The sequence below is a fragment of the Protopterus annectens genome, chromosome 1.part2 (assembly GCF_019279795.1).
Source record: "Protopterus annectens isolate FY-2018-M chromosome 1.part2, PAN1.0, whole genome shotgun sequence".
NCBI lineage: Eukaryota > Metazoa > Chordata > Ceratodontiformes > Protopteridae > Protopterus > Protopterus annectens.
Window position 1 is genome coordinate 596,543,280 of NC_056727.1, and position 26,553 is coordinate 596,569,832.

The 26,553-nt window shown below is 39.6% G+C and overlaps 1 protein-coding gene across 2 annotated transcripts in view; it reads left to right on the forward strand.

Annotated features, from left to right (window-relative positions):
• Positions 1 to 26,553, forward strand: part of FAM177B (family with sequence similarity 177 member B) — a 486,030-nt gene that overhangs the window by 410,746 nt on the left and 48,731 nt on the right. For both annotated transcript variants that reach the window (XM_044057910.1, XM_044057916.1), the window contains one exon: positions 22,324 to 22,418. In XM_044057910.1, the coding sequence (XP_043913845.1) occupies positions 22,324 to 22,418 (95 nt within the window). The remainder of the gene's footprint in view (positions 1 to 22,323; positions 22,419 to 26,553) is intronic.

Here is a 26,553-nt window from a genome sequence, read left to right on the forward strand (position 1 = left end):
TCTCTGTCCTTTTTCTGCCTATTTACTGTCCCTGCTGTGAATAAACAACAATACAGCATGTAAAATATTTTAAATCAACTGTTTTTCTCCACTAGAACAGTACCTTACGTACTGTGGTGGTTTCACTTTCAAAAAACTTTTTTCCCGCCCTGTTAAAGCTTGCTGCAGTCACCAATTCATTGATGTCATCAACACCTATGAACATAGGTTGTTTTCTGTCCAGTTCCTTCCCCAAACTGACATTTCCACGACCTTCCTAAAAACTCACCCATGCTGTGATGTAACAGCTGCTGGTCCTTTCCCTACCCATACAGAATGTAAAGGCTAGAACAAGGAAACAGTACATGAGTCAAGTCTCCTGCCGTGGGCTGTCAATCACAGGTGGCAACACCTCAAATTACCCTTAGAACTTTGACAGCTAGGGAAGTTAGGTGTGAAGGGGGATGGGAAATGAGTCAAAGTAATACAAATTCAGGCTTCACAAAATACTGCAGTTTAACCATTCTAGAAAGAAGCAGCAGTAAAAGTATTTTGAAAGTCTGTTCTGTGGCATTTGCACTGTTTGTGTTTTATGTAGTCATTGAATGGCATGAAATGTTATTTAAAACTGACTGAAAGACAGCAATGTATAGATTCATAGGTTCATACTAGGCTATCTGCCCTAGGGCATTTATAAGCCTAGCCAGAGTGTGTTTGGCTTTCGCCACCCATTTTAAATTAATTTTGCTATGCCCTTTTTTGAGGTTAGTATACTGTGCCTCTGTCTAACAGTGACACAGAAGTGATACCCGGGGTAAACCTATGATCTCCCATCCACTCATCAAGATTCCTCTTGAAGAGAGTCAATGAGGGACTCTGCCTAACCTGGACTGGGATTTTATTCCAGAGTGAAGGGAGCCTCTGGGTTATGAATCTGTCCCTCCAGCATGTCCTATTTATTTCAGTGCTGAGGTTCAGGTCTCTCGAGTGCGTAGCTCGATGGGATTTGGATTTTCTGAGGTGCAGCATGTCCATTAATTCCGGGTTGCACATGGCTTTATACGTCAGGCACAGATCGCCTCTGAGTAGGCGGTATGTCACTGAGTAGAGCTGGAGTTTCTTTAACCGGGCAGCATATGGCATCTGTTTGAGCCCTATGATCCTCTTGGTGAGGTACTTTTGGGGTCTTTCCAGTTGCTGCAGGTGTCTTGTAAGGTACATCCCAAAAGGGGCATTGTACGCAATTATGGGCCTGATGAGGGATGAGTAAAGAGGCACGATGACCTCCCCTGATCTAGATGTGAATCCCTTCATGATTAGGTGGGCTATATAAAATGTTTTTCTAACCACTTTGGCCACGTGGTTGTCAAATGAGAGATTTCTATCAACTTGGGTCCCCAGGTCCCTAATTACTTCTTTTGTACTTAATGGATTACCACCTATGTGGTAATTTGTGGGCACTTTGTTTTTGCCAAAGGGGATGACTATACACTTTTTGGCGTTTAGCTTGAGGCCATGGCTCTGGCACCAGTTGTCTGTTTCTATGAGGCCCTTTTGGAGAATGCTTGTGTCGGCTGGAGAGTCGATTATGGTGCCCAGTTTGCAGTCATCTGCAAACTTAGTCAGCCACAGTCCTTCCGTGTTGGCCTGTATCTCCAAGAAATATATACCGAACAAGAGAGGTCCAAGGACTGAGCCTTGTGGGACGCCACTTGTAACTGGTTTGGAGTCTGACATGGCTCCAGCAATTCTAACCATGTGGGTTCTGTCCTTGAGCCAGTTTGCAACCCATCTAGTGACATAGGGGTTTATATTTAAGCTGGTGAGCTTATCTATAATGCCCAAGTGGGGTATTGTATCAAAGGCTTTTGCGAGGTCCAGGTAGGCTGTGTGGACCACCTTCCCCTCGTCAATGGCCTTGCTGACTGTTTCAAAGAAATCAACCAGATTTAAGAGGCAGGATCTGCCCTTAACAAAGCCAAACTGGGTAGGATTCAGTGTCTGTAGGTCCCCAATATCTTTATTTATGAGGTCCATGATGATCCTTTCCTTAGCTTTGCAGACCAAGCTAGTCAGGCTTATGGGGCGATAGTTTCCAGGATCAATTGAGGCACCACCTTTGTGGAGAGGGACCACTGTTGCTGTACGCCACTCTTTGGGTACATATCCTGTAGTAAGGCTGAGATTGAACAGTAGTTTTATGTTTGGGTTTAGCTCTTCTTGGAGTTCATGTAGGACGCAGCCCAGGACACCGTCTGGTCCCATTGATGCTGTGTTTTTTGCTTTGGAGAGGGCAGCTCTTACTTGAGCATCTGAGATGTCAGGGGGGCAGCACTCGGTTGGGATAAATATTTGCCCTTTTGGTGGGGGGGGGGAGAAGTTTGCGCTGAACCCATCAGCTAGGATGTTGGCAATGTCTGCGGGTTTGGTGTATTTTTTGTCATTTTGGACTAATTCTGAGCATATCTGGGAATTCCCACCCAGGTTCCTAACATAACTAAAGAAAGCCTTGTGATTATCCTTAGTGTCCTGTGCAATTTTTCTCTCGAAGCTGGCCTTAGACGATTTTATGAGTACCCATAGTTTTTTGCTAATACTGATCAGAGATGCCTTCCCTTTTTGGGATTTTGCTCTATCATGTTCATAGGTTCATAGGTTCATACTAGGCTATCTGGCCTAGGGCATTTATAAGCCTAGCCAGAGTGTGTTTGGCTTTCGCCACCCATTTTAAATTAATTTTGCTATGCCCTTTTTCGAGGTTAGTATACTGTGCCTGTGTCTAACAGTGACACAGAAGTGATACCCGGGGTAAACCTACGATCTCCCATCCACTCATCAAGATTCCTCTTGAAGAGAGTCAATGAGGGACTCTGCCTAACTTGGACTGGGATTTTATTCCAGAGTGAAGGGAGCCTCTGGGTTATGAATCTGTCCCTCCAGCATGTCCTATTTATTTCAGTGCTGAGGTTCAAGTCTCTCAAGCGAGTAGCTCGATGGGATTTGGATTTTCTGAGGTGCAGCATGTCCATTAATTCTGGGTTGGACATGGCTTTATACGTCAGGCACAGATCACCTCTGAGCAGGCGGTATGCCACTGAGTAGAGCTGGAGTTTCTTTAACCGGGCAGCATATGGCATCTGTTTGAGCCCTATGATCCTCTTGGTGAGGTACTTTTGGGGTCTTTCCAGTTGCTGCAGGTGTCTTGTAAGGTACATCCCAAAAGGGGCATTGTACTCAATTATGGGCCTGATGAGGGATGAGTAAAGAGGCACGATGACCTCCCTGATCTAGATGTGAATCCCTTCATGATTAGGTGGGCTATATAAAATGTTTTTCTAACCACTTTGGCCATGTGGTTGTCAAATGAGAGATTGCTATCAACTTGGGTCCCCAGGTCCCTAATTACTTCTTCTGTACTTAATGGATTACCACCTATGTGGTAATTTGTGGGCACTTTGTTTTTGCCAAAGGGGATGACTATACACTTTTTGGCGTTTAGCTTAAGGCCATGGCTCTGGCACCAGTTGACTGTTTCTATGAGGTCCTTTTGGAGGATGCTTGTGTCGGCTGGAGAGTCGATTATGGCACCCAGTTTGCAGTCATCTGCAAACTTAGTCAGCCATAGTCCTTCCGTGTTGGCCTGTACCTCCGAGAAATATATACCAAACATGTAAAATCAATGCAGTGACAGGAGCTTCGGGAAGAAATAGGCAGACATGACATAATTTTGTAGAGACACGCACTGCATTATGTGGCAGACTAAACACACTGCATTATGTGGCAGACTAAACAATCAGAATTGTTTCAAGATGCCAGACCCCATGTGGTCAAACTCAGAAATTATGTATAAAAATATTTAAAAACCTGTAAATAGTCCCAGAGAGGTGTTAAAATGTAGGAAACACCAAACCATGATGAAATAAACATATTGTTTGAGTCCGTGGATGCAGTTCTCTTTTAATGTCATTAATGTGTTCTCTTACTCTTTCTTTCAATTTTCATTCATTTTTTCCAATATAAAAGGCCGAACAATAACTACATAGAACTGCATAAAATAATCCAGCCATTTTACCATTATAAATTCATTTTAGGTTCATAGGTTCATAGGCTGGTACTAGGCTATCGGCCCTAAGGCCTATGCAAGCCTAGCCATAGCAATTCCCTGGATATTTCTTCCCACAATATTTACTTCTCTGGGCCCCTGTCTAGCAGGGTGACTGACATGATTCCCGGGGTGAATTTCCTATCTCCCATCCAATCATCAAGGTTCCTTTTGAAGAGGGCCAATGAGGCACTCTGCTTGACATGTATGGGCAGTCTATTCCAGAGTATGGGGAGTCTCTAGGTCAGGAACCTATTCCTCCAGCATGTTTTGTTCATTGTGATGATAAGGTTTTGATCCCTGGAGCATGTGGCTCTGAGGGATTGGGATTTCTTTAAGTGGAGCATGTCCAGCAGCTCAGGGTTTGACATGGCCTTGTATGTTAAGCAGAGATCACCTCTGAGTAGACAATATGCCACAGAGTATAGCTGGCGTTTTTTTAGACGGTCAGCATATGGCATCTGCTTTAGGCCTGTGATTCTTTCAGTGAGGTATTTCTGTGGCCTTTCCAGCTGTTGCAGATGTCTTGTGAGGTACATACCAAATGGGGCATTATACTCTATAATGAGTCTAATGAGGGATGAGTACAGTGGGACAATGACCTCTTTTTTTCTGGATGAAAAGCCCTTAGTGATGAGGTGTGCCACATAGAAGGATTTCCTGACTGTTGTGGCGATGTGGTTATCGAAAGTGAGACCACTGTCCACTTGTGTCCCTAAGTCTCTCATCACACTTTCGATGTTTAGTGTCCTGCCACCTATGTGGTAGTTCATGGGTACATGTTTTTCCAAAGGGATAACTATACATTTCTTGGCATTAAGCTTAAGCCCATGGCTCTGGCACCAGGCATCTGTTTCTGTAAGGCCCTTTTGTAGAATATCCACATCATTTGGGGATTCAATAATGGCTCCCAGTTTGCAGTCATCTGCAAACTTTGTTAGCCAGAGTCCCTTAGTGTTGGCCTGTACTTCAGAGAAGTAGATGCCAAACAAGAGTGGTCCCAGGACTGAACCCTGAGGTACTCCACTTGTCACTTGTCTGGAGCTGGATTTGGAGTCAGCTACTTTTACAGTCTGGGTTCTGTCAGTAAGCCAGTTGGCAACCCATCGAGTGACTAAGGGATTTATGCCCTGCGTAGTAAGTCTATCTATGATTCCAGAGTGGGGGATGGTGTCGAAGGCCTTGGCGAGGTCCAGATAGGCTGTGTGGACCGCCTTACCCTCGTCCACAGCTCTGGAGACCGATTCTTTTACATTAAATTTCATGTTATTAATCTGAAACATTTCACCAACCATTATAAAGGGCAAAGAGATCAATGGCCACATTTACTCTTTCTACTTTTCCTATTAATATTCACGTTTCCATTCACATTATTTGCCCTTTCTGGTATAGTTTTTAAGTTACAACTGCTTTTATATTTGACATTCGGTCTATCACTTAGTTTTTGTCCCACAGACCTGCCACTTTTTAAGATAACTCATTTTTTCTTTAGGATGATCTTATTATCAGGGCTATCAATGCTAAAACTGGGGATCATTGAATCCCTAATAGCTTTATCTTTTTCACTTGTAGTCTGATATTCAGTGTTGTTCCTATCCAGATGTTGAAGGCCAGCATTTATGTTTTCATTAATATTTGTTCCTTCAATGTATGAATTGTTAGAACCAAACAGTTGGGTGTAAAATCCCCTTTCCCTCTCATTGACTACCTCATACACTAACTGGTTTACCAATATCAATGGGTAGTCTCTTGCTAGATACATGGGCACTGGCGTAATGTAAGTAAGTATTAGAAAAAGTTTTTGTATGATAAATTTTCATTATAAATTGCTTATTCTCTTTGTTCTTACAAAGGTTACACACAAACGATGATATAATCATATTTGTACCTGTGGTGTAGTGACTTAAGTGCACATGTAACTTGGTAGATCCTGGCTCCAGATAATCAACTAACCATTATCTTCTCATTGTTTAGTCTGGTGAGTGGGGCATCTCTATGTCTTACAATACACAGGAGTCCTGGGTAATGTGTTTTCTTACCTTATGGGCTTTGGTCTTGGGGCACCACTGGGCATAAGTGTATGTGTGGTGTTTGGTGTTGCTTTTGGGGAGTGCTCTAGAAATTGCTGCAGATAGGCATTGCTGTTTAGAGGCTTAGGTTGTCTTTGGTGTTTGGGAAAATTGCATTTTAGTGGCTCAAGATAAGTTGGTCGATATAACAGTCCATAACCTACAGTAGTGGATGCTATGTGTGGTGAATGTACTGTGTGTGTTCTTGACAACCTTGTTTGTATGTAAGATTTTTGCTTCCATTGAAATTGTGTATAGGGTTGCCACCCCTCCGTTTTTTTCCAGAATATCCATAAATCAAACTGATTCTCCAGTAGTCCGGAAAACACTGTACAAACTCCGGTATTCTGTTTCAAAAAAGGAAACAGACTATTGGAGTTTGTAAATCGTCTGATTTACTATGCTTTTTTACAGAAAACATAGTAAATCAATCAAAAACAGCCAACAGGAATGGAAAAAAAGGGTGTTTCCTGCCAGGTAATGTAATTGTGACGTCACAAAATGGGTGGGATATGAGCAGGAGAGGGGTGGGGTGGGCAGGGTTACTGGTGATGCGAGGGATGTGGCTTTACTCCAGTTTTAGCCACAATGAAAGGTGGCAATCCTAATTGTGTATGTTCATGTCTTGCATACTGTGTTTGTTCATGAGACAATTGCTACATTATCTCATAGTGGCTATATCTATGAAGCTGGCAATAGAGACATCTAGAAACTGAATATTCATGTTGTCCAGACCTGCATTTTGGTGGGCTACCTTAGGTTATGGATTAGGTTATAGAGAGGTCTCCTTGGGTGGTTTCTGGGGTTTGGCACTAGACTAGGTTAGATTGTGCTATGATTTGAAAGTAGTGCTGTTTAATGCACAAACTAGCTGCTCTAAGCATGTGTCCATGCAATAGCTTTGTTTTAGCAACAGTAGGAAAACTGTAAATTTCTGTCAGGGATTGCCCCAGCTTCTCTCCTGGACATGGGTAGTCCTTGCTAGAAAAACATTGGGCATGGTCAATATCTCTCATCTAGTATCCTATGACCCTAAAAACAAGGAGAAAAAAAAGATTATTCATTTTACGATTATGTGCTTTGTCCAAAACAGGGTTGTGATATGTCCTTGTTAGGATAAAGCCGGTAATCAGTGAATGAACATAAGAAAGGCAAATGCTAGAGACCAGGAGCTCAGAGTGACCGATCTCAGAGCTTACCTTGGATTAATACTTAAGATCGTCAGGGATGGTTTTCTCTTTCAGGGAGTTTTATAAATACTGTAATCAAAACAACTCTGAAAACTGTCCTGGCTGTTAAAAAAACGTTAAGGTGGGGAACACACCTTAAATTAAATAACAGATAATGTTTAATACAAGTTAAGTGCTTTCCTCTCAACAAAGACTTCTTCAGAACAGTACAACAAATACTTTCAAACTAATTTACATCCCGAGTTCGGAGTTTATTGGTAGGTCACAAGCTTCCTTTTTTGACATCATTTCTTTCAGTGTTTATTTGCCTAACACAATTCATTCAAAAACCCACAAGCCATGAAAAACACCTTAACAAATACATAAACCATGTCTTGTCACTTGTTAAAAACCAGTTAGACTATGCTCAAAATATTCAAGCTAAAGTAATCCTTGACTAATGAAACTTTAATAATTCTTTTGTATTTAAAAATAAAAATTAATAAAAAAAATATGAAAACTTGCAATTTACAGGGGACCAAAATAATGCACTCAACATTGTATCACAATTTTGCTAATTGTAATTTTAACACTGGGGCAATGGAAACATGATCACTCAATCCTGGACAGTTAATGGCATTTAATTTGAGCTACCATAAAAGTTTGTGGTATTCATTTAATGTTCCATTGCCCAGCTTTCAGATCACAGACCACCTTTTCTAATTCAAAATAAAAGTAAATACACTATCCTTATAATTTAAGGAATGTCAGTACAGTGTGTTTGCACCTTATGCTTGATATTCAGGTGCTCATAAATCCTTTTTCTCAAAGCCCTTTCAGTTTTTCCCACATAAAATGATAGACATACCTTGCAGGATGCCAAGTAAACCACCCCATTGCTAAGTCAATTAAAATATTTTGTACTTTTCAACTCATGTCCCTTGCTTGGAAGGTGAATACTATTGCTGTTTAATACATAAGGACACTGTTTACAAGTACCACATTTATAGGTCCTCTTAGGTCTCTTGTTTTCTATACTGGTGGTTTTTTTTGCCCTTTTCAAAAATCTCTTTAATGTTGTATCTTCTCTTATAAGTAAAAATAAGAAGTTCAGAAAAAAAACTCCTAAACTGATGAGAAATTCTGAAAATATCTGCCACCATTTAATCATAATGTTTGGTGTGGCTTTTCTATCACTGTTATATTTAGTAATAAAGGACCTAACATAAGTTCCTTTTTTGTTGTGGTCTTTCATATAATTTATATCTCTTTCACATTCCCCTTCTCTTTTCACTAACAAGGCAGGGGCGGCTCGTGCTATAGGACTGCAGGACTGCAGCCCCCCACCTGTAGAATAAAACAAAATTGAAAAATAAAATAAAAAAAAAAAAAAAATTCACGGACTCAAAGCATGCATGCATGGTTCCTGACTGCTGTGTTATGCAGACCAGAACTCCATGCATGCATGTGTGCTCATTCCAGAGCTCCAGGCTGCTCTGTTAGGCAGTCCAGATAGGGAAGGCAGGAAACTCCGCCCTTCCAGCCCAGAGGTCTGTGCAGTGACAACCGGAAGATCACCAGACCACATCACCTGCAGGATGGAGGCTCCAGCCTACTTCTCATGGACAGGGTGCTCTCACAGGAGACCCATGCGCAGGCCAGGATGCCAGAAGACTTAGCTGGAGAGGATCGGCAGCCGTTTTGTGGAGGACTTCAGCTGCAAACAGGAGGATTCGTAGATCAGCTGTTTTATGGAGGACAGGTAGGGTGTGTGTGTGAAATGCCCCAGTTGCTACATGGTGGTGAGTAGAGAATAAGGCTTTAACCCTGTACCTTGAGCCCAGGTGGCAGGAGCCTGAATTCCCTACCCACCACCATTTGTAAAAACATTCCAGATTTTTCTCTCATCCTTGTTCTATTCCTCTTCCTCATAAAATCTGTGGTTTCTGTATTTTTGTGTCCTTGCAAAGCCGGTAGTGCATTGGTGCAGTAGTAGCATTGCTGCCTAACAGCTACAGGTTCTCTGGTTTGGTTCTTGGCTGTGGTGCCTTACCTTCTCTGTGGAGTCTGTATGCCCTCCCTGTATTTCTTTCCTCTAATGTCTACCCATCTTATAAAGACATGTCTGTCTGGAGTGTTTCTCCCTGGACCTCTGCTAAAAATTAGCTTTTGTTCCAAGTCAGACTTTCCGGGTTAACAAATGTTAAAAACGACACGCATTGAATATTAGACTTCATATTCTTCAGAAAGTGCATGGTAACACAAAAGCTTTTATTCTAGCAATTTTCTAAGTTTATAAGATGGATATTTGAAATTTGTCCCTATTTTTGGGACTGTATTCCCCCATTATTGGCTTCATCTAGTTTTTTTGTGCTAAGGTTGAGAGCTATGGTAAGAACTGAATTCAATGAATATGTTTGGGGGCTATATTCCCCCATTACTGGCTTTGTCCGGGTGTTTTTTGCTAAGAGATTGAGAGCTATGGTGAGAACTGAATTCACTGAATGTTTGGGGGCTGTATTCACCCATTATTGGCTTTGTTCAGGTGTTTTGTGCTAAGAGGTTGACAGCTGTGCTATGGTGAGAACTGAATTCGCTAAATGGTGGCCATTTAAGTTTCCATCTTCCTCTTTCACAGAACAGATGATTTGGCATAGTGGTATGTTGCTCTGACTGTTTTGCACAGGGTCCTGGGTTTAAGGCTTGGCAGTGAAATGTATGGTGGTAACACAGCATTTTATTCTAGCAACTTTCCAACATTATACAAGCAATGTTTAAAATGTGTCCCTGGTTTTTGGGCTTTTGCCCCCCCCCCCAACAATAAACTTTGGCTTTTTCCAGATTTCTTTGTGCTGCAAAGTGAGTAGATTTTACAAGGAGCTGAGAGCTGCAGGGGAGCAAATGTTTAGTGCTGCTTATGCTGAGTCTGTTTGCCTTGTTAATAGCACAACAGGTAGTATACTTGTGTTTGATGCAGAAGGCTGTGGGTTCTACTCCCACAGTAGATAGATGCATTGCTGATACTGTGTTGCAAAGGGGGTGGATGCTGCACTCCTTTTTGGTGAAGATACCTAGTAAGTATGAACCTGTTATCAGTTTGCCATCCATTCCTTGTTGCAATATTGCTAGCTTATCATTTTTGTAGTGTAAGATAGGCAATTTATTCCTCAAGGGTAACAGGCACTTTATTTGTAGATGAAACAATGAAATACAAAGTTGTTTGCTAGCAGCAACCTCTTCATTAGTTACAGATCTCTTTAATATGGAACTATTTAGATGACTTTTACTTCTTCAGAGATTTTGTTTAATTGTTTACTGTAAAAATTTCAAAACAATAAATTTAAAACACCCTCTAAAACGGTACTGTATTGTACAAGGAATATAATTTAATACAATCAGGAAGGTGTATGAAAGAGCATGTATATGTTTCATGTGCAAGGGGCCTGTGATTTGAAAACAGCCCAAACCCAAAGTTAATCTGCCACTGGCAAAATGCATTTTCTTTGAATGTGGGATTCAATGCTGTTTCAGTGAATGTGAGTTTTCAAGGGCAGAGAAGTTTTAATGCTAAGTCTGTTTTCATTGTGAGACTGCATTGCTTTGTTTAGCAGATATGATATCTATTAGTGTTTGCGCTGTAAAATGCAAAATAAAACTTTCAAATGAAGTCCAAATCATCACAGAAGTAAAGCAGTATGCACATTAGTGTTTATGGTTTTTATTTTCCGACTTTTCCCGGTTAGTGTTTATGGTAAATGGGGTGAAATAACCAAGTAATGGTTCATTGGAATGGCTGTAGGGGGGGAAGCTCCATTCGACCATGATTTTGTGAGGGGGGGGCATCAAACTCAGACAGCCCCAGCTAAACTATACCTCTCAACTGTCCAGATTTTTGCAGAATGAAGAGATTTTTGCTTCTTATTTTTGGTTTGTTCCTCATAAAATTTGTGGTTTTCTGTCAAATCATTTAGGAATGAAGTCACTAAATAATGACAGACACTGAGTTTCAGACTTCATAACCTTCAGAAAAATGCATGCTAAAGCAAGACCTGTTATTCTATCAATTGTCTCAGTTTATACAAGAGCAATTTTTAGTACTGTTTATATGTTCCCCCCATATATTTGGCCATTTCCAGATTTCCTGCATTAACAGGTTGAGAGGTACATGCAAATAAATTGCTTTATAAAATTAGGCATATCCAAACCTCTCAACTGGCCCCAATTTTGGTTCAAAATGTTGCTCTTCCCCTAATAATCCCTCTGCAAAATGGCAATTTTGGAAGAAAACATGGAGGGTTTACAATTAATAACTGTAATAATCAGTTATAGATTGCTTTTATTTCAGAAATGCATGCAGATTCTTTTATTTTGTCAGCTGCTTAAGTTAGCAGTATTATTATTAAAAAGTGTTCTTTCTTTAACAGGTTCCCAGCTGTATTGTGTGGCTATTTTATATTTTTGAATCACATTTTTGGTCCATTTTTCATAAAATTGTGTTTTTTTTGGCAAATTAGTGGCAAATCATTAAAGACTGAAGTTAGAAAATAATGACAGACATTTCAGTTTCAGATTTCATACCCTTCAGAAAATTCACACGAATGCAAGACCTACTATTCTATTATCTTTCTAAGTTTATAACAGCAATATTTAAAAATTGTCCTTATTTTTGGGCCTTTGTCCCACTTCTATGTATGGCTTTGTTCAGATTTCTTGCTCTGAGGTTGAGAGGTCTGACAAATGTGTCAGGGCCATCGCAGTCAGCCAGAAACATTTCAAATTGTGACATACTTGTTGCACCCCACTCCCCCATGTAGTGACTCTGGATGTGTCCAAGCATGGCAAGGAGCAGTTATACAGTGTAAATGTGCAGACTATCCCCCCATCCAAGGTAGACACAAGTATTACTATGGCTTTTCATCTGTCCTTGATTTTGCAGAATGTTCTGGTTTCGGTCATATTTTTATACTGTTGATTTATGCTTATTATTATTCAGAAAGTGCCCGTTGCTCTGTGTTTAAGTAGCAATGCTTTAACGACCATCTGGTAAGCTTGTCTGAGATTGTAAGATGCAAGTAAGTTTTAATAAGCATACTGTTTTTGAATTGCCAACATTGAAAGCCTTTCTGTTGTTGCCATGCAGAGAATACTTACATAACTAGATAACATATAAGCCTTGGGTATTGAAATGTATATGACAGTATTTGTAATAAAGGACAGGATTACATTATTTTAAGAGCTCATTACAGGCTTTACCTGTAAACTAAACAGAATGCCATTCTATCATGTGGGGTCCATATCCTGTGCAGTAATCCTTTAAGCAACGTATGTTGAACTTGTTTCCTGTTTGCTTTTCATTTTTTACTTTGATCATGTTTTCCCCATGAAACAAGTAGATAGTTGTCAGGCAGCAGGTCTTTTTTGGATAAGAAACATTTTTACAAGTGGGGGTATCACAGAGATTGCTACTTTCAGCATGTTACTTGGTACTTTAATAAAGCTGAATATAAATTATAATTAGAACTATAGTTCACAGTAAGACGTTGTCCGGTTCAATTCTCAGCTATAGCGTCTTCTGTGTGGAGACATGCATGAATGGGCGTACCTTCGTTGAAGGTTGTGCATCAGAGCTGGCAACTCGGCATGTAAAAATCTACTGCCAATCATTAGTGGACCGGAGTTCCGCTGTGGCGACCCCTAACTGGGAAAAGCAGAAAGACACAACAAGTGCAAGGAGATGTGGTTTGAGTTGAGTGCTGCTTGTTTTTCTTATACTTGATTTTGACTAGCATTCCAGTAATGTATTTAAAAAGTAATTTATTTTTTCATACCTCACAACCTTTTTGTTTCCATCTAGATATTAAGTAAGCTGCCATGCAGCCAATGGATTGAAATATTTTTTTCTTCTACACTTTCCTTTTTTCTTGACTGGACTCTCATAATGATGGTTTGGCACCCAGGGCAGCGTATTTAATTAAAGTTACAGTTTTTGTGGTTTTGAGCATAGCCCCTCCCCTTTCTAGTTGGCCACACCCATTCCCATTGACCCCACCCATTCAGCTGTCTCCTGCAGCCCCCGTTTGATTTGAAGTCACCAGCCACCACTGTAACAAGGGGACATATTTATGGCCTCAAACCTGTTGTACCTCTTACTACTTCATTAAGCAAATAAGGGTGGTAATCTCTCCATAGAAAAAACTCACAAATTCTAATACACTCATCCAGGAAATCACCCTGTGATAATATCATCCTGGCAGCTTTGATAATATTCTTCTTTAAACAGGAAAGATGTTCACTTTTAAAATGCAAATAATTATTGGAATAATTTTCTGTGCTATACAACTTAGACCTAAACCTACCATTGATTAGATCTTTTTATAAATAAACATCCAGATAATTGATTCCATTATTATTGTTACTAAAAGTGAATTTTAAAAAATATGTTGTAGGATTGAGCTAATTCACAAATTCAAGTAATTTTGCTTCAGTGTCATTCCACAAAAGAAAAATGTCATCCAACAACTGGATGTATGTGTGATGATGTGCGGTATTGCCAGCTATGCCAGGATGTGTAGCATATGCCAGCATAGCTAGCCGGAGTTTTGTAAAGAATGATATGTCATCTGTATATCAAACTGATTTGTACAGGTGCTTGTGTTGAAAATGTATTTGTAAAGCTGATTGTGTTAAAAATGTACCAACAGGGGGTCCTGCTGGACAGAAAATAAATACATATGTATGTCAGACTGTATCGTAACTGTTGAAATGAATATATTGCAACAGAAGACACTGGAAGAAAAGAGGTTAATCTCAGTGCAGCTAACTTTGAAAAAATAGTCTGAAATTAAATTACCTGGTTTAGGCCATAAAGATTGTATCTTGTAGTTCTGATTGCAGCCAGAGACAAGATGTTTGTGAACACAAAGGGCTAGTAATCCTACTGTATTGTCCTTAGGGGTGAACTAATTACTACCCTGCAAGGGTAGAAGTTTTTGAAATGGTTTTATAACTTCCAGATACTATAACACATCTTATCAAAGCTATGTCTGTATTATCACATATGTGCTAGATTTTGGCTCAGTTTCTAGAAAAGGGGATAGTATGGGAACCAGAAGTCAGATGATCAGATGCATGTGATGTCATTCTGTAATCCAGCAATAAAATTATGTTTTTAATACTAGATGAGACAGAAGTCTCAGGGCAGTCTGTTTTTCAAACCTGACAAGGAAGGATCACTCATCCATTTCATCTTGCCTTGCTTTAGTAAGTAACCAGGGAACAGTAATTCTTTAGATCAGTCAGGAAAATATAGTAAGATTAGTTAAGTATTGTTTTTTCTGTATCTGTGTGAATCTTTCCATATGTGTTATTTTTAATATTTCCTGTGATTGAAACTCTGATGTTTTTGTAAATATATATATTCAGTATTTTTATGTTCTTTTATTATTTATTATTAAATGTATTTAAACTTTTCATTGTGGCTAGTCTTTTAGAGAATATTTAACCTTTGAGAATACTTATATTCATTTGGTGACACTGTGGCAACTCCTAATAGCCTTGCTGCATTGGTCAAACACTGCCATTTGTATTAGTGTTAATTTTACTAACTATAATTGGATACCCTGGCAAAAGCCTTAGAGTAGCTGGCTTTGGAGTGTTCTGGTGGCATTATCTGCCTTACAGTCTGGGCAGAGGGGGCATAGCTGATAAATATGTGCCAACTTTTCCCAGGGTGTGTGTGTGTGTGTGTGTGTGTGTGTGTGTGTGTGTGTGTGTGTGTGTGTGTGTGTGTGTGTGAAAATCAAATTCCAAGGAGTGTGTGTGTGTGTGTGTGTGTGTGTGTGTGTGTGTGTGTGTGTGTGTGTGTGAAAATCAAATCCCAAGGAGTGTGTGTGTGTGTGTGTGTGTGTGTGTGTGTGTGTGTGTGTGTGTGTGTGTGTGTGTGTGTGTGTGTGTGTGTCAGCTACTTGGAGCAGGGACAAAGACCACTGGTTTCACAGAGAGGTTGGTGGAGGACTTGGTTGGAACACTCAGCTGAGGACTCAACCCTACAGCTGTGGTCAGTGTGGAGTCTTATCTGGAGCCTAGTGAAAGAGAGGAAAACCAGCCCCAGGACAGGAGTGTGGTCCCTGTGTGATCTTAAGGGAATTTGTGCTTGATGCAGAGAGCTGCATCGAGAAATACTGTGTGTATTTATTTTTGTTCAAAGTGAACATCCCACACTGGTGTCAGTGGTGAGGATTGAGGCTTCTTGATTACTGGCCTAGAGGAGGGACATCACAGTATGAATTGAAACTTGTCTTGTAACTGGACTTAAACACACATTCCCTTTCCTAATAGCACAAAACCATATTAGCATACTTTGGTGCACAGGCAGCACTCATGTCCACCCGATCAATTTGCTTATATAATTTCCCCTCAAAATATAGGAAATTGTTAGCAAACATTAACTCCATATATTCCATAAGTAATTTCACTTCTGTAGCTCTCAGAAATTCACATTCCATAAAGACTAAACCCTTTCCTTTGTTGGGCTTCATAACCCTTACCTCCTTGTTATTGCTGATTTCCATGAGTAATCTAAATTTATTGGAATCAGGAACAACATGTCCCATGCACATATGGCAAAGTGCACAGCCCCACTGAAGCAATGAATCAAAAAACAAACAGGCCAGCACTGAATGCCACCAAAAAAACTTTTAATAAAAAAGTTAAATGGGCTGTACAGCACTGATGAAGGCTTTATGCTGAAACTGGTATGCTTTATCACCCTTTGGGTGTTAGTTTTTTGTATATTCATTTATGGGTACTCATGCCCATTTAACTTTTTTATTAAAAGTTCTTTTGGTGGAATTCAGTGCTGGCCTGTTTTTTTTTTTTTTTTTTTAATCTAAATTTCTTCTCACTGAGATTATAAGTTCTTTTTTCTTGGAGCTGATATATTCTCTTTTATTACCCTCTACTAAGGCCTCAAAATTTTGAGGAACTGGGTATAGAGGCATGTTAAAAGCACTATTTCTTCAAAGGGGTCAAGATGGATTCTCCTTGATCTTCAAACCTAGTAAAGAAATTGATTTTACATAAAAGCAACTTTAAATCTATTAGTATTTCACCAATCTCAAACTGACCCGAAGGGACAAAGAAAAACCTTTTTTAAAAATCTCAAAGTGTGTCGAGTTAAATTTGATACCACTATGGTTAAAAAATTTTAAATTGTCTTGGGTATGTAATATTCCCTTTACTGCAATATCTTTAGGCCCCTCAGGACATTTCATCTCACTTAGGTGTTCTACTTTAAGCCTCTTCCTTGATCTTTTCTTTGGCGATTTGGTCTCCCCCCTCTTATCCCAAAGGTTGTCCTTTCGTCTGGTACCCACCTGTCTGTTTAGTAACCTGCCCGATCTCCTTAATGGGGGGGGGCTCTAAAGGGATATTTGTGTTTAATTCATAGTTGGGACTATTTTCTGTAGTACAATTCACAAAAATTTGTTGTGAGTCTCAAATTTAAAATCCTCATGAAAATCAGTAATAATAAGGAGATAAGGGACAAAGGAGGAGGTTTAGTCGTTATGGACCAATGGATGTACGTGGGTAAAATGTTTGACATTTTGCACCATTGAGGAAGAAACACACAGGTATCCGGGAATAAGGTCCATGTAACATATAGGAACACCAAATGACAAGAGAAGTTTTAACTTTTTTTTACTCACAGATATACTGTGGTAGTTAATATTTTTTTCTTCCCTCTTAATAAATATAACTATGTGACCTTGAAACATTTTCCAGCCCCATTCATCTCTTGGTCCTATCATCTGTGAAATCTGGCAGCCAAAACAATAAAATGCCAATCAAATTCAGACTTTTGGCATATTTCTATAGTGGATTTTCCACTTATTTTCTCACTTGCAGATTAGGTTTCACTGATTGTGCCCCATTTGTCATGGGCACAAGTCCATAGATGGTACAAAGGTTTCCTTCAGACTATCTCTGAATCATTATTTCACTTTTATTAGACCTTGGTTAGACTGTCTGGTGAAGCCATTCTATTAACTGCAAGCTTACTGTTTGTCTCTGTAAACTGCAAAATGGCACAGAATATTATAAAATGTGACCCAAGTGCACTGTGAAGTTTCCATTTATTCTCTGCACTCTAGTGACTGTTTGTTTTATGTATAAAATGAGTAGGGTTTGTTCTGAATAAGAAGGTTAATCAATGAAAAAGTGATTGGAACTGAGGGATTAATATGAGTGTTATTAAAATCCTAAAACCCAATGCTGTTACAGTGCTGCATAGAATTTACCAGCTAACTTGGAAAGCACAACAATGGCTGATAGATTGGAAAAGATCGGTTTATATTCCAGTCCTAAAAATGGGCAATGCTAAAGAGTGTTTAAATGATCAAATCAGTGCAGTTATTTCCCATGCTAGTATGGTAATGTTTAAGATCCTGCAAGCCAGACTTAAGAGTATATGAACTGGGAATTGACAGATGAACAAGCTTGTTTTAAAAGGGGCAGATGCGCCACAGATCAAACTGACATCTGCTAGATAATGAAGAAAGCAAGAGAGTTCCAGAGGAATATTTCTACTTTATTGACTTTAAATCCTTTGTCACTGCGAATCATAACATACTTTGGCAAGTGTTTAGAGAAATGGAGATCTTGTGTCCCCTTATTTGAATCCAGAGTAATCTATATGCAGAGCAAGTAACAAATGTTAGAACTGAATATGGTATAACTGACTGGATCAGGACTGGGAAAGGATTAAGACAAGACTTTGGGCCCGATTCCAAAAGACTTATAACTTACACTGAGAGTAGGACTTTTGGAATCTGGCCTACTGTATAAGCCTGTTTATATATAGGCCTTACATCGAATTTAAGCCTGTTAATAGGTAGGCCTTACACCGAAGTCACTTACACTGAGAATAAGTCTTTCGTAATCAAGGCTAACTTAAATATTGTCACCCTACTTATTCATTTTATATATATTCTGACTTTATAATATAGAATGCTGGGCTATACAAATCAGATGTTGGAATCAAAATTGACAGCCTCAGCTACATAGATGATACCACTGTAATGACTGAATGTGAGGGAGTTGAAGAGCCTGTTGATGAATGTGAAAGCAGAAAGTACAAAGACTAGTTTTTCACTCATTAAAAAAGGCTAAAATTATGTCATCTAGTCGTATTGATTCTTTGCAAATAGGTAGGGAAGGAGTAGAGGCCGCAACAGATTTTATTTTCCTGATCTCAAAGATCTCTGCAGATGGTTATAGCAGCCATGAAATTAAAAGACACTTGCTTTTGAAAGGGAAGCTATGGCAAATCTGTATAAGATTTTAAAGAGCAAAACCATCACATTGTCAAGAAAGGTCCATATAGTCAAGCTATGTTCTTACCAGTGGTAATACACAACTATGTTAGTTTGACAGTATGTAAGGCTATGGACTGGAAAACTGATGCATCTGAACTCTGTTATTGAAAAATACTTTTGAGAATACCATGGACTACTGGAAGATTGAACCAGTTAATACTTTAGAGAACAAATTCAAACTGTTCACTGGAAGGCCTGATAGTAAACCTAAAACTCAAATACCATTGCCACATACTGTGAAGACAGGATTCAATACAGCAGACTCATATCCTGGATACAATTCAAAGCAAAAGAAGAAGGGGGAAACACAAGCTAGGGAGGGTGAACAATATTACTGAAATAATAAATATGAATTTGCAAGTGCTTAAAGCAGTTGTTGATAGACAGGCCTGGTCTGCTAAGTTTCCTGAGATCACAAAAGTCAGCCTCAACTAAATGACTAAACCTCCACCACAACATAAGTATGTTTATGGCCGAACATTACAGCAGACTTTTTACAACATACCCTTATGTATCTACGTAATTTTTGTACTGTAGAATGGTAGATTTTTTTCTGTATGCCATCCTGTCATAAGCTAGCTAGACTGTTAAATTTCTGAAGTCATGGTTATTTTTTGATAGTGATATCTCAAAAATATCAGTTTTGATGGTTGAATTAAAGGGATCCCTTGCCAGAAAAAAAAAATATATGTATTTTATCACACCAGACGAACAAATGTTGCAGCACATATATACACGTGTATATACACACACACACACACACACACACACACACACACACACACACACACACACACACACACACACACACATCAAAAGTTAAGAATGATTCACTTGGTCTAAGACTAGGAAGGGGGCAGGGATTAGGAATAGATGAGGATTAACAATGATATATGAAGTGTTCCAAGGCAGGAAGAGCTGGCTAGTTAGCCCAAGTGAAAAGACTGGTCAGCACAGTGATCAAGCCTTTTAACAACCATGGCTCACCATTCTCACCCTGATCCACCAATCATAAAACAGTGGATAATAAATATACATGTGTTGATAATGAAGTAGGACACCAAAATCTGAAGGGGTCAGGAAGGAATTTCCTGTTTTGTCGTTTTTCCTATATTTTTTTACTTTGCTTGGGGGATTAGGACATCATAGTCATGTAAGCAAGTAGTACTGGTAAACAAGGACAGAAATTTAAGAAAGGAGGAGGATACAAGCACTGTTAACTGGTCCTCATCATGGTGGAAACTGTCCAAGGGAAAGGCCACGTGAGATTTCTGCCCTAACTTTATGGTCTCTTATGGGACACTAAGGTGGTGCACATAGCCAAACAGAATGATTGGTAACTTGCAAAAGTAGTCTGAAGTTGATAAACTAATATAGGGCTAAATACTGCTAATGCAGTGTGCCTTAAAAGGGGCAGGGGTACACAAAATTTGCTAGTAAGTCTCCAGCAAGGTGGGAATAACCCCAGTGGAAGACCATGTGACTGTTTAGCTAGCCCTGTTCTGGAGATTGTAAGTTAGCCCATATGGATTACTAAGATGGTTTATAAATTACAAAAATGATAAAATGAAACAGGGCTGGATATTACCAGTGCAGCCTACCTTGAATAGACTGAATTCATAGTTCTCTTTGTGAGCATCCTGCTTGAACATATCTCTTGCATCTGACTGAAAGAAACAATTGATTCAGTTAACCTAATAAGTGTTTGTGGCCATTCAACTCCATTGGTGTGCACTGAGTATTAAATATAGTGTGTATCAGCATATGTCTCGTAAAAGGGTGATGCATTATATATAATTGTAAGTGTGATATTAATATTAGCAGAGGGCAATGTCTTCTGTCATGCACTGAGTCATCCATAAAAATCTCAGAAAAATAGTTAAATTCTGAAAGTGCTGACATAGCCCATGTTCATACTTCCTAGCACTAGAGCTGGATTTGTTTCTGAAGGATAAAGTCCTAAATGCAACCCAAATGACCCAAGATCAGTTCATTGGATCATAGGAAGTTACTAGGATAATGGCCCTAGGGCCCTTACAAGCCTAGCCAAGTTCTGCCCTTTTTTCCATGATCAGCACCAACGCTAGCAACAAAGGTATTGGAAGAACTGGTGAGGGAGGGTGAGAGTGAAGAGCTTGCCTGATAAAGAGAGAGAAACCATCCAACCCACTACAGTACTACCACATTCTGGATCTAGATATTGCAGCATATGGACCAAATGTGCACTTTGCACTACCAAGCCTCTTTCTTGAGGTGGGAAATGAATAGACAGATCATCATGCAGAAGGTGATCTGTTTGCTCATTTCAATTCCATGTTGTTTTCAAATACAGAATAAGCTATCAACTCACATTTTTGACTATGGTACAATAAAATAACCACTTCACTAACACAGCCAATTAAGAGTTTGGGGGTTAATTAAAGTAATGATGTTGCTTTCCATCTTAATAGCTTTTTGCTTTTGTTGTTGTTTTTGCTTTTCTTTGTTCCTTATAATATTGCCATCTACAAAAATAGAAGAGTTACTGCCCTGTTGTTACAGAATATTGCCGCTAAACTTTATAAACAATTAAAAAAGACATAGACTCTAGAAACATGACATTATTATTCTGTTTATATACACACATTGAGACAGCTACACAGTGTAGCTCTGTGGCTTAGAGGGATAACGCCCTGACTATGATCCAGATGACCAGATTTCATCTAGCAGCTTGGGTGCTGGAACTACTAGGCTTGGTGAGATGGGAATGAGTGGCAAGGTTAGCTTGCCAGTTCCAAGAGGAGGGTAAAATAGTTTCTGGTTGACCAGTGCTCCAGTGCAAGTGAATGTTTGTACAAAGGCCGTTGATCTGGATGACATAGGCATGGCTTCCCAAGCCGGTGGCAGTAGCTCTCTGGGGAGGTGGGTGGAGGTATGCATACACACATCATGTGAAGGGCATTGTAGGCCTTACTATGATATAGTGTCTACTTCAACTACAGGTACTGGATTTAGTGAAGGGCTAATGTAAGAAGAAAATGCTTCTATCTTTGCCCAGGAATTATGTGGTGCTCTGACTTGAGTGAGGGCCTGTTGGCTAGGGCCAAGCTAGACCAGTTTCCTTTGGGTCCCTCTGTGGAGGACAGGCCAGAAACACACGGCTAATGGGATAGGGTGCCCTAGCTCCAGTCAGGGCTACATTGAAAGGACACCTATGGGCTTTAGTCTGTAGGATAGGCAAGACTCAACAGGCTGGGGTAAAGGATGCTCAGCTCTGTGATGAGCAAGTGAATGGTTAGGACATAGAGAGGAAGCACAAACTCCTGTGATGGCTGCTTAGGTGGCAGCCCCTCCTGACAATTCTTTCAGTACTAGAAATTGCTGGTATTGAGGAATAAATGTGCTCAAGTCCTCTAAGCAGAGGCTTGATGGTTGGCAGGTACTAGTGCAAAAACATATGAGACAGCTACACTCTCAGCTCAGTGCAGGTTTGTTTGCTAGTATTTGGGAAGGAAAAGACCAGTTTAAATGCCTTCATGTGTGCTATGAATGCTTTCTGGAAAACCACAGATACTGCAGACATAAACATACCTTCCACATCAGAAGACACATTTCAGTAATTTCTGGCATTTATTTTTTCTAAATTTCAGCATGTGATTTCCTTGGAGGCAAACTTGCTAGTGTTCTAGGACTTGATGCAGCAAAGTACCAGTATGCAATTAATGAACATAAACGTCAACAAAAGGTAAGACACTGCTAATTTCTGATTCATGTGCTGTGTGTGTGTGTTTTCTGCATGCATGAGTGGAAATTTTCCACATCCATATTTTGATAATATGCAGTAATTCTGCTTTGGGAAAAAAACAGGATCATAATTTAACTTGCAGGTCAGTGCTTTGTTTAAAGTCATTACTAAACAAATAATTCTATATCCTCACACCAGATATTAGTGACCACTTATTGCTCTGTTTTTCCACTCAACAAAGAAGACAAAACCCTTGCTACCATTATAGTTTGCATGGCATTTTAAATGTATTGATGATTATAATACAGTTAGTATAATAGTGTGCTCACCCTAAATCATATTATCTGGGATTACATTCTAATAATCAAGATTAAGAGGGTGTAAAATGTTAAATGCATTCAAAAGGCAGATCTGATAGGCAAAGTGTTTAATTATATCAGCAAATAAATGTAATGCAACCTTAAAATGACTTTTGATACATTTGATGTTTATTACTAATGTATTTTTCTAGGTGCTTTTTGCAATTGTGATTGCCAGTCATCAAGCCCGCCCCAGTCAGACCCAGCCTGTGCATCTCCCACACTAAGAGCATATCCAGTACAGTATGGGGGAGGAGGAGTTGTCTAGAGGGGCCATCATCCAGGCAGCTATGAGAGGTCTTTGTGCCACTGACATCACAACATTTTCCACATGCTTGCTACAGTGGATGGGGGCCCTTGTGTTATGTCCATGTTAGTCTGGCATTCCCCAATACCAGGACTATTCTGCTCCACCCCTATCAATCAGCAGCTTGCATCATGGTGAACGACAGCTAAGAAGGAATTTCTATGTCCCCAACTCCCTGGTGGGAACATAAGTGCCTGCATCACCACAGGGACATCTTATTCCCCTCTGTCCATGCATACTCACTCTTTCACATCTGCCAAAAGGGGATTCCTTCAACAGTACTGGGGAAACTGCACCCCACATCCTTCTTGATAATGAAAAATGTTCTTGCAAGCCCTTGTTCATTCACAGGATGGGCAAGCCATGTGTCACTCACTCCCAATCTCCCCTGTCCACCTCCTTCAGCCCCCAAGCTGCTAATCAAACTCAGGTGATCTGGTTCACAGCCAGGGTTTTATCCCTCTGTTCCACAAAACTGGGTTATTACTAACTGCAATATGACCTTAAAATGACTTTTCATAAATTTACCTGGTATTACTATTGCAGATCCAGAAGCACTTTCATCTCTTTAGCAGGAGGTTCATAAAAAGACAAGAACCCCAGGCCACTAAAAAGTTTAAACAACTTCTTATGTTTTAGATAATAAATGGAGGACATGGAAAATCTTGGGCCAGAATGAAGCTAAGACTCACACATTTACCTTTGTAACGAAAGTAAAAAAAGTGATTAGGAGTCAGAAAACCAAATGAAAGCAAAGTAACTGCAGCTGCTGCCCAACTCCAGGGATTGTTGGAAGGGTTGGCAGTTGGCATAATGGTTAAGGTGTTTACCTCACAGACATAAGGCACTTGGTTTAATTCTTACTTCTGGTCTGTGTCTGGTTATTGACTAAGGTGGGAATTCAATAAAGTCTACACAATCCAATAAAACACTGTTTTGTATTCAGTAAGCAAGTCTACATGCCATGTAGAAACGTGCAAACATGGTTAACATTGTGACATGCTAACTACAGCATAAACAGCTGAACTATATGCCAAATAACCGATCCAAGATGGAGGAGCTATTCAATAAGCTATAAAGGAATTGTGTAGATTCAGTGTAGGTTTTCCCTGGGAATTCCAAAACCTATTGGAGTACAGCCACGGAATCCTCTGTACATAGAAGCAATGTTAGGAGCTGCAGTTGCTCTTATACATGTGTATGTGCAATAGGCCCAAGTGTATGCTGCTGCTGCTAATAGACCTCAGCCAAGAAGGAGAAGGATGTTTAGACCCTGTTTAACTTTCCACAGTCTGCATGATGTGCATGATGAGCCATAAATAAAGGGAAACAAAAGACCAAAAATAGGGACAGACTTTAAATATTGCTCTTATAAACTTGGTAGAATAACATGGTTTCTGTTAACATGCATTTTACACACACACACACACACACACACACACACACACACACACACACACACACACACACACAGTTACCTCTCAGCTGTGCAGATTTTCACAGAATGTCCTGACTATTACCTCATATTTTTGGTCTGTTTCTCATAAAACTGTGGTTTTCTGGCAAATCATTGAGGGCTGCAGTCAGAAAAAAAACAGACATCTGAGTTTCAGACTTCATACCCTTCAGAAAATTCATGCTAATGCAAAATCTGTTATTCCATCAACTTTCTAAGTTTGTAACAGCAATATTTAAAAAGTGTCCCTATTTTTGGGCCTTTGTGCCCCATTATTTATGGCTTTGTCCAGATTTCTTGTTCTAATAAGCCTATAGATATGACACACACACACACACACACACACAATGAGAGTGATCGAGCAATCCCAACAAAGAAAGAAAAATAGGGACAAATTTTAAATATTGCTGTTATAAACTTAATTCTTTTATATTTAGTATAATAACTATATGTAAGACTTTATACACTGTATTATCTTCATTTTATGGGTCAAATAGGTTTTGTGGCTCTCGAGTTTTATTTGGTGGGAGAGGGGCCAAAATGGCTCTTTTGACATTGAAGGTTGCAGACCCCTGATTTAGATTGATGACTGTATAAATATGTAACTCCATATGTGTACTAGGGTCTATGTTAGATGTTTGAACATCCAAAATGTCAAACATTACATGGTCAAGACCAAATGTTCGACATCTGGATGTTCGAACATAAAAAAAAAGAAAACACAGAAAAAAAAAACACTTTAACAGTGTAGGCAGGGAGGCAAGCCCCCCTGCACTCCTCACGCACCCCCTACTTAAATCTACCAACTCCAAGTCCGCACTTCAATGCAGAAAAGGGAAACTCTCCCTATCTTCACCATACGGTGCCATTGAAAGTCTATCTTCGAGCATTCAAAATTTTGACCATTTGGTCTCGACCATGTAACGTTCAAAATTTTGAGCGTTCGAAGATTTGACAGGTACCCATGTACTATTGACATTAATCACTTGAGTACTGTTTGTTTTTATACAGTACTTCACTTTAGTCATTCCTTCTCACATTTTCAGTAATTATCACATATAATTAATTATTAAATGGCATCATGAAAATGTATGTAAAAATATTAGACAGAACTGGATTCAAACCCCGTATCATCTATGCTAAAAATAAGAACTCAGTGCTCTTAGACTTGTTGCCACCAAATCAGCTAGGCAGTAGCTGTGTTTCTTCCACTCTGTACTGTCCAACGTGCTGACTGCTGTGCCTTTCTACTTAGTGTGTCTGTGCAGCGGAAAATGAACCAATACAACTCTTATAATTTCCTGAATGAAACAGAGACCCACATTTGCTCATCATTTAACTATTTAAATATTTTTTTAAGGTTATACAATTTTTTTTTTTTTTATTTATCATTTGTTTACCAGGAAAGTCTGACTTGGAACAAAGCCAATTTTCAGCAGAGGCCTGGGGAGAAATGCTCCAGATGCATGTCTTTGTAACATGGGAGGAAACCGGAGTACCCGGACAAAACCCACGTGAACGCAGGGAGGACATGCAGACTCCACGAAGAAGGCACTCCAGCCAAAAATTTAACCAGAGAACCTCTTGCTGTGAGGTGCCAGTGCTACCGCTGCATCACTACACCATCCATTTATGACACAACACATCCAAAATGAACTGGTTATGAACACCATAGTATCTGTTAGCTGTGTCCACCAAAGTCAGTATGGATAAGTACTTCTCAAGTTCAACTAGAGCCCTTAAATGTGTATCTTGCATGCACAGACACTTTGCCATTGATCTTGCAAACCAGCTGCTTGGCAATGTGCTATGGAAAGTGCTTATTAGCATGTATTACTTATGTTTACTGTCCAGTTAGTCTTCATCCCATTAAAGTCCATGTAAAAACACAACCAAAGGGAAAGCACTTTTTAATGACTGAACACATATTTACACTCAGTCATGTGTTACCAGTATCTGTGCACTTGAAACTTGGTATCTCAGTACTTGTTTCCTAACATCAACTGTGCTACA